The sequence below is a fragment of the Cucurbita moschata genome, unplaced genomic scaffold, assembly GCF_002738365.1.
Source record: "Cucurbita moschata cultivar Rifu unplaced genomic scaffold, Cmos_1.0 Cmo_Scf00075, whole genome shotgun sequence".
Taxonomy (NCBI): Eukaryota; Viridiplantae; Streptophyta; class Magnoliopsida; order Cucurbitales; family Cucurbitaceae; genus Cucurbita; species Cucurbita moschata.
In genome coordinates, this window is record NW_019268591.1 from 636,397 (window position 1) to 645,012 (window position 8,616).

The 8,616-nt window shown below is 34.2% G+C and overlaps 1 protein-coding gene across 2 annotated transcripts; it reads right to left on the minus strand.

Moving 5' to 3' along the window:
- Nucleotides 1-1,714: 1,714 nt before the first annotated feature.
- Nucleotides 1,715-6,823, minus strand: LOC111438484 (probable galacturonosyltransferase 12). 2 transcript variants are annotated; one of them, XM_023076401.1, is made up of 7 exons: nt 6,465-6,823; nt 4,973-5,143; nt 3,893-3,948; nt 3,638-3,796; nt 2,752-3,342; nt 2,281-2,583; nt 1,715-2,210 (listed from the first exon to the last, which is right to left on the minus strand). In XM_023076401.1, the coding sequence occupies exons 2-7, from the start codon at nt 5,073-5,075 to the stop codon at nt 1,926-1,928; spliced, it is 1,497 nt and encodes a 498-aa protein (XP_022932169.1). In that variant the 5' UTR covers nt 5,076-5,143; nt 6,465-6,823; the 3' UTR covers nt 1,715-1,925. The 2 variants fall into 2 exon arrangements, with proteins under 2 accessions (XP_022932169.1, XP_022932168.1); XM_023076400.1 differs by having other exon boundaries at nt 4,973-6,823.
- Nucleotides 6,824-8,616: the final 1,793 nt, after the last annotated feature.

Sequence of the window (8,616 nt, forward strand, 5' to 3'; positions counted from 1 at the left end):
GAATTTGCAGCCAGTCCGTGGGAATATCCTTTTCTTCTGTCTTTCTTTCTTTGTTCTTCCTTGCCCTTGTTTAGTACAGAAACATTTTGTGTGCTTGCCATTCATGGTCTTGGAGACCTTTACTCCAGAATGAAACAAAGATTCTGTTCAATGATCTTGATTTATCAAATCAATTGAAGTTGTTTTGAATTTGAAAACAACTCATATAGATACTCTCATTCTTTTCATAAAGATATTCTCATTTTTAGCTTCCACTTCATTCACCAATTTTCTTATCAACAAAAAAGACAGATTTTTTTTTTTCCCTCCTTTTCGGTTGTATTAAATCTTAAGGTCATTTGGTGGTTCCATGGTTCTCATTTCTCTTTGTTATAATTAGAGATGTCCATTTTACTCGGGTGGAGGCCCGTCCCGAACGGAGAGGGGATTACCTATTAAGATGAAAAATGGGAAAAGGAGGGGGAACATTTTTTCCTTTTTTCCTATTATATATTAAGATGAAAAATGGGAAAAGGAGGGGAACATTTTTTCCTATTATATAAATGGCGTGAGGACGAGATTATATTCCATGTCCCCGTCCCACTTAATATAAATATATTTTCTACCTACATGATGTATATGCTTTTTTCTTTTTTTTCTTTTTTTTTTCTAATTTTAATATTTAAAGTAAAGACTATGTTGTAGACTTTTTTTTTTTTATGTTAAAGACTATTTTGTAATATTAAATTTTGAATTTAAAAAAATTATATTGGTAAAACATTATATACCTTTGTTGATTTATTATAATTCTTTTACCATTTTTTTTAGGGAAGGTTATATTAAAAAATGAAAAAAATTATATTTATATTTAAAAAAAAATAAATAATAATAATAAACTGAAAAAAATTATCTGCAGGGAACTCGATTCCTGCAAATTTTTCGTGGGGAATCCTTGTATTGATCCCCGCAAAAATAAAGGAGGAATTTCGCGGGGATGGGGAATCAAATAGGTGACGGGACAAGGGACGTAGAAGGCTTCCCCGTCCCCGCCCTATGTCACAGTCATGCTTGTCCAAGACATGTTGCTGCATGTCGGATGTTCTGGTCATGTTTGTCCAAGATATGTTATCCATGGGCGCATGCCCATTCCAAACCTCTTGTACTTACTTTCATGTTAGATAGATCTTTACTATTATTGTTGTGTCAATACGGGTGTATGACCAGTTACCAAGATCATGTCACACTCACTAGGACTAAAATGTACTATAGGAGTATGTGACTAGTTATCAATTCTTCCTACTCGGATTATATACCATATCAAAGTCATCGTTGTTGCCTACTCACTTTTAGCTTATAACATTGCTTTCATTAATATTGTTTTCAACGTATTTCTCCGCTCACATTTTCTAAAACATTTTTCTTAAATGTGACATGAGATTCAAGCATATGTCGGTATTGTCTGCGAAAACCAAATTTCACACGGCTACTTATTCACTGGGTTAGAATAAGTACCGCTCAATCGTTGTTCCGCTGTCGCAAGAGTTCAATTGTGACGTGAGTGCATATGCTTGTTGGAGAGGGAGGAGAATGGAAGGCGGTGTGTATAGGAATTAGTATATTAAGTAGAACTGTACCTTTTTAAGACTGGTTGACACCGATGTAATTCCCAGCTTGCAATGCAAAGCAGTAGACTTTCAATCTTTATAACATAGCAAAAGTGCCTAAATCTACAAAATTTGGAACTGATATATGGTTTTTATGTGTATAAGGAAACAAAAAGTTAATAGTATTGAAAGGGAATAGAGGAAAAGATGAAGAGCAAGCAGGAGAAGACAGTAAGAGTGGCAGCTTTCATCTCATGTCTTGTTTCAAAGAACTCTCTCATGTCTCTTCTTTGCATTTACAAGTGATTCTTTATCATCAGTCGAAGAAAATTTCTTCCCAACCTAGGAAGCTCTTATATGGCAGCTCTTGATAAATTTATCAGAGAAGTTGATATATTTTGTCCACAATGGCCGGAGATGTGGAAAGGCTATCTCGAGCCATGGCTTCGCTCGTCCATTGAAGTGGATGACTCCAGCAGTCTCTGCATCAACAAAGCTTGTATTCTCTTGATAACCTAGGCCCAGCATATGCCAAAATGGATCAATGATATGAACGTGACCATGAAATGCTATAAGGCCAGGAGGCAAAGTCCCAAGCTGCCATAAACTTAGGTCCGATTTCACGTTCTGCATAGCAAACAGTTTCCATTCAGCCAAAATATGTTTGAAAGTGTAGGTTAAATCAATTGAGCCTTACCTGTTCAAGCCAGTGATGGTATGTGAGGCTTATGTTGGTCTTTCTCCAGGCCTCAAGATCAAAGATGTTCATTCCATAAGCCCATGCACATTCATTAGGATGAAAATTTTCTGCTATTAAAGGATGTGAGAAATTCAGATAGCTCTTTAATCGCTTCGACATTACAAATTTATCGTCTCCTCTACATGTTTCTACTGCTCCATTAACCTTCCCATTCATATCGATGTCCCACAAAGGGGAAAGATCAGTTTGAATCACAATGTCGTCGTCCAAGAACACCACCTTCTTGAGACTTGGAAACAACTGCATAGAGAATTGTCATCCATGAGCATTCACATAGTAAAACATCCAGATAGGTCTCTAAGAAGTTTTAACAAAATACTTTCTTGGCAGTTTACAAAAAAAGTCAAAAAGAACATCTACTCTCAGCAAAACCCAAGTAATTATGTTTCGTAGAAAGAACTTGTTTACCTCTGGTAAATGGATACGAATGTGATTCATCACGGAATTATATTTTGGACTCAGTGCCTGCAACTTTGATGCAATGATATTAGGTTTTTCAGTCTCATTTGCGACAATGGCTGATGACCCACCTCTGAATTGTGACCGGACCTTCTGGTCTTTCTCCATTGCTTCCAAAACTGGGACTTTACCCTTTGTAAACCAGTCAAAATGATGCAATGCCTTAACTTCAATAATTGCAGGTGATAGAGAGTGAAGGGAAAACCATGCTTGCATAGGGAAGTAAGTCTTTCTATCTGTGATTATATGGAGAATAATTTTCTGTGGGCGTAAAGCATTGCGGACCAGGGATTTGGCGACGACAGATGCAGCAAGCACATTGTCAGTGGCGAGGACAAAGTGAAAGTAAGAATTGTCAACAAGGGACGGTACGAGTTCTGCTGAAGGAAGCTGAAGGCGAGCAGCTGCATTGGTAGAGTGCTCATTGGCAAGCCTGAGGGCAAGGCAATGGAGCTGCTTTGGTATGCTGCTAGATGCTACGTGCCTGTACAAGTATTCTTGAATTTTGGCGGTTCTGGTTCTTTGTTCCATAAGGCTGACCTGCAAGATACACATGAACTCCAAATTAATACCTTTATAATAATCAAACCTGCAAAATATCAATACCTTAGCTAAGATGTTTTGAAGAATTTTAAACAATATGATTGTGGCAGTGGTGATTTATTCCTTAAATGATTCCCATAACTCCTTGTGATTGGATTAAGAACTTCTGAATTGTATTTGACTTCATTATCCTCATACGCTAACATAATTGGGTTTTTTTTACGTAAAGGGTATGTTTGAAGAGGTTGAAGGATAACAAACAATAATAAACTAAGAGATGAGCGATGATAACCATTTCTCTGAGTTTAAGAGCAAAAGTTTTTGCATCTGGTTTGCTTTCCTTGATCTCAGCCATAAAATCTTCTAAAGTCTGAGGAATATTGTCTAATCTTCCTTGAAGTTCATCTTTGCTCATGGGCTTATCCAATATTTGATACATGACATCTGGAACCTGACCCAAAGTCAAACAAAGTATTAGTAGAAAGTTCATTAACAGTACCTACATAGACATTGGAAATAGCCTTCAGAGCAGAGGTTTCAAGATTACTTTTGGTTCCAATCTTCTCCCCAAAAGCCTTGGGCCTAATTTTTTCCCCAGACAACCTACCATAAGATCAAGAAGTTTAGACTATTAGAAGCTGCCATACTTTATTTTCAAAAATTAAGTAAAGTAATGCTTATAAGTTCAATTTTCAAAAATTAAATGTTATTGAATAATGCCTAAAAAACTAGTTTTTGTTTTTTAAATTTAGTCATGAATTCAAATGTTTTTTTCTTTTTTTTTTTAAGGAAAGTTAAAAACCATTATTTATAATGGTGAGAAAACAAACATAGTTTTCAAAGAATATAAAAAGAAAAAATCAAATGGTTATCAAACGGAGTCTTAATATTTGGATGTTTAATTTGAGTAACTTTAGTTAGAGGCCTTACTTTCCTTTTGTTTCTTGGAAAAGCTATTGAAGGCAAATCTAATGGTGTTAAGTGGTGGGTTTTATAAGGTTTACTCCAATCAGATTCCAAAGTTGGTGTGGCTGTTGGGTGTCGGAAGGTATAAAAGATAAGGACAATAGACAATTTTGGACCATTGAGAAAGTGCAAAGGAAAAAACTTCTATCTTAAGCTTCTAAAGCATGCTTAGGCTGCACGTCTGAAGCTAAGCATAGAGAGACTCCGGAGCCTTCTTCTCTTCTTCTTCTTCTTCTTCTTTTTCTTCTTCTTCCAACACCCACCCAATGAAGATGGAAAGATTATCTCTAAGCATATGCACTGTTGGATATAATGGCTGATGTTGGGTTTGCTTGTAATGAATTCTACATTTGACACAAAAGTTAAAATCTCCATGATTCATCTGAATGCCTGAATTCCTTTTGTAGGATACTGCTTCCCTTGATAAATTTATCTCTTGGGCTCTCTCTCTGCTAAAGGTTCTGCTATTCTTAGCATTTAGACATCCCAGAAAAGAGGAGCAAAATTGTACTGATGAGATTTGTTTTGATTTCTTAAAATCTTCCATTGAAGTATTAATAAATCTATCTTAATTGGGAAATGGGTTATCTATTAATAATAATCTATAATGGATCACAGAACACAAACACGAACCGGAGAAGAAAGGTGATAAGCAATGTACCTAGAGTAGAACACTTGCTTTCTCCATCAATGGTATCAACTGCTGTCAACACGAACACGAACCGGAGAAGAAAGGTGAAGAACAAAAGTGAATAGATAAGCATTCGACATGAAACCCGCCTCGATGCAACCTTCACTTTAATGTACTCTCTAACACCTTGGCCTGGTAGAACTGTGACATGCCTCAAACTAGGTGAGATATGAAGCTGCATTATGTTGTAACAGAAGAAAGAGAGCAGTATGGCTAAAAACACAAATACAAATGGCAAAGCAAAGCAAAGCAAAATCCAAATCCCAGAAAAAGCTAGCCAGGTTAGAGTTCTTCTTCCTCGAGACAGTTATTTCATTTGACAATCTCCCAAAGAAGAACTGAATTTCAATTGCAATATCTAAGGAATAGATATGCTGTTTTTGATGGTGTTTAAGGTTGCTATCTCTCACCTAACCTTGCTTAGTATTTGGGCTAGATGTTTCAGGTTTTCCCAGTATGTTTTTTTTCAATTCAAAGGAGAGGGAGGGGGTTGTTAAGAAGAAAGGGACATAGGACTGATAAGAAGCCATGTCTGCTTACTGGTTCCTTTTCGTTTTCCTTCATTTTCAAGAAGGGAAGTTTAGAAGGAACAGAAAAAGAAAGAATAATAAATAACTTCAAACTTTCTTTAAAAGAAGAAGGGGAAAAGAAAAAAAAGCTTCAAATGTGAAACAGGGCCGATGGAGGGGTTGGTGTTTGGCTTGTCTTTGCCTTCACATGAAGTCTACAAATGTAGTCTACAAAGAGTTTGCACTCTGAAAGAACATAGTTTCTAAATGGAAAAGGACTTCTCCCCTCTCTTCTGGAGGTTTGGTTGGTCTTTTTTGGAGTGAAAATGCAGAAACCTTTTTTTTTTTTTTTTTTCCTTCTGTTGCATGTTTGCCTTGAGATTAAGTTAATTCAAGCTATCACAGGTCCCTTAATTTTTCCCTAATTAAACAAAGACTCATGATTACTCCATCAGATGTCTCTTCAAAAGTGATTGATCATTCCATGTTTTGATAATCACTCAGTGAAACTTCTGAATTGGATTGTTCCTATCATCAATATTGTGTTGTTCTTTTTCTCAACCACCAGGCTGATTATTGAACTCGCTTCATTGGGTTAGAGAAAGAGTAAAAGGCAAAGGTTTCTACAAATTTACGATATACATACTGTTCCTTGATTTGTAATGAGGTTTTTGATCTACTTTAACCACAGTTTAAATGGATATCTACATAATTCTATCAACAAACTTTCCATTTTAATAAACTTTCATGAAGAAGGGGGATCTCAGTGATCGAACAGAACAATCATTCGGACTATCAAATTCATAACGCAGAACGACATTCAAAATTGAGTTGAAGATTCAAGAATTTTATTGCCAAGACACGACTATTCAGAAAAACAGATGAATTACAATCTGTAAAAATAACTCTCCGCAGTACTTAGAGCAGGAGATCGATAGAAATCAAACACTAGCCTCGAAGTTGTTCCTTCCAGATTGTAAAGATGGATTTGGTTTCTTTAGGGAGCAAGAAGACCTGAAGGCCTGTATTTGAGACTCGCACTTAACACGATCGCCATTGTTTTCCTGCAAACATTTCCTGAGAGCTTCAACATCGCATGGCGATAGATTCTTCGTCACAGCCCTAGATTTTTCAGTTTTACCATCCATCGAGCTCCAAGAAGTAAGCGGAGAAATTAGATTCCAGACGCAAATTAAATCCAAATGGGGTAATTGTAAGAAGTTGAATTATATTTGGGAGAGAGATGGAAATCCGATTGAACACACACTCCACACGCAGCCGATGGAACACCGCTGCTCGAGCTCAAGAAGAAATGCAAGGATTTAAACCCTAGCCTTTATATTTTAAGTTGAATTAATAATGAAAAACATTATTTAGTTTTCTTAATTAGTAATTTTAGGACTTCGGGACTTACTTTACAATTTAATTATAAACAAATTGTTCGGTAAGGGTAATTGATATTTAGTGTAATTAATTACAACCGACCTTTTAACTCAAATATATATAATTATAATGCATAAGAGTGTAACTCTAGATCTATAGTTAATTAATTAAAATTGATTAATTATAGAATTTAATAATTTGGCAAAAAAAAATTTAAAAGGTGGGTTGAACTATATTTTCTTTATCTAATATTGCGGCTCTAGTATATACTGGTCTTTTTAAGCTCATATGTATCTAAACCCTTTAAATTTCACCTCTAGGGAGTGTCCTAACCCCTCGGGGTCCATAACTGGAAGGTTTTTGGGTGTTCTTAGCTCTATATTCTATGTTTGCCTAAGTCCATCAAAAACTACCTGTTGTATCAGGTAACAACTTGCATGCTCCTATGTATACTAAACTTACTTGTTACATTGTCGTTTCCGGCTAGAATAGAAAACTACCTGTTCACACTTCCTCAAGCTGGAATACTATACTACCTACCTTAGGAATAGTAACTATATGTTATATTACTTTTTGAGGCTAGAACAACAAACTACTTGTTCATACCCCTCTTGAATTAGAACAATATACTACTTGTTTTAAGAATGGTAAGCTACATGTTATATTGCAACCCCGTGAGTGATCTAACTTAAAGTTGTACTTTTATGCACCCTAAGATGAGTTACGTCCATTGATATAACCATATTGATATAACCATTACAGATAAGTTGATCTCTTTACAAGTTGTTCCTAATTATAGTTGGGTTAAAAAGCTGTTTTACCCCAGTAATTACATCTTTCATCTTATACCTTAAGTATTATTAATACTTTAATTTATAATCCAAACATAAACTCTAAGTCTCTTTTAGGCAGACTCTTTTAGGCTAGTGAGAGAGTCAAACTCTATAGTGAGGTTAGAGGATACATTCATTTATGAAGTGAATTTCATCTCATAAAATTATGGTCTAAATTTCCCATTTGTTAAAATCTTAAAGATAGACCTATTAAATTGGCCATAAAATACATTTTTACATTTTTAACTCGAAGGTCTAATCCTCACAGACATAAGTTGAATACTCACTCAATATTAAAATTGAGTTGTATTGATTATCTTGTAAAATATTAATATTTTAATTAAACAAATTTATAAAAAGAGATTAAATATTTTATTGTATAGTCTTATACAAATTCATGACCTAATATAGTTTCACGACCTACGGATGATTTAAACAATTAAAAAGAAATTCAAATCAATAATATTAACTACCAACACAAGGGACTCAACTCTATTAATTTATTCATTATTTTATTATAAACCTCTTAAAATAATAACCTCGAAAATGAAGTTGGGATACATTCCTTCAATAGGAACAAATCTAAATATATATTCTTAAATATTATTTTTGAAGTATTAACTATTTCTATTTAAAATTAATAATATTTTTTTAAAATTTAAATTTAAAAATATTATTGAAATTTTCATTTAAAAAAATAAAATAGTAGTATATTTATTGAATCCATATGAAACAAATTCGAAAGAAAAAAGGAAAAAAGGAAATTTATTAGCAAATTTACAAGGAGACGACACATCGTAGTAGAGAGAGAAAAAAGAACAAAAAAAAAAAAAAAAAAAAAAAAAAAAAAAAAAAAAAAAAAAAAAAAAAAAAAAAAAAAAAAAAAAAA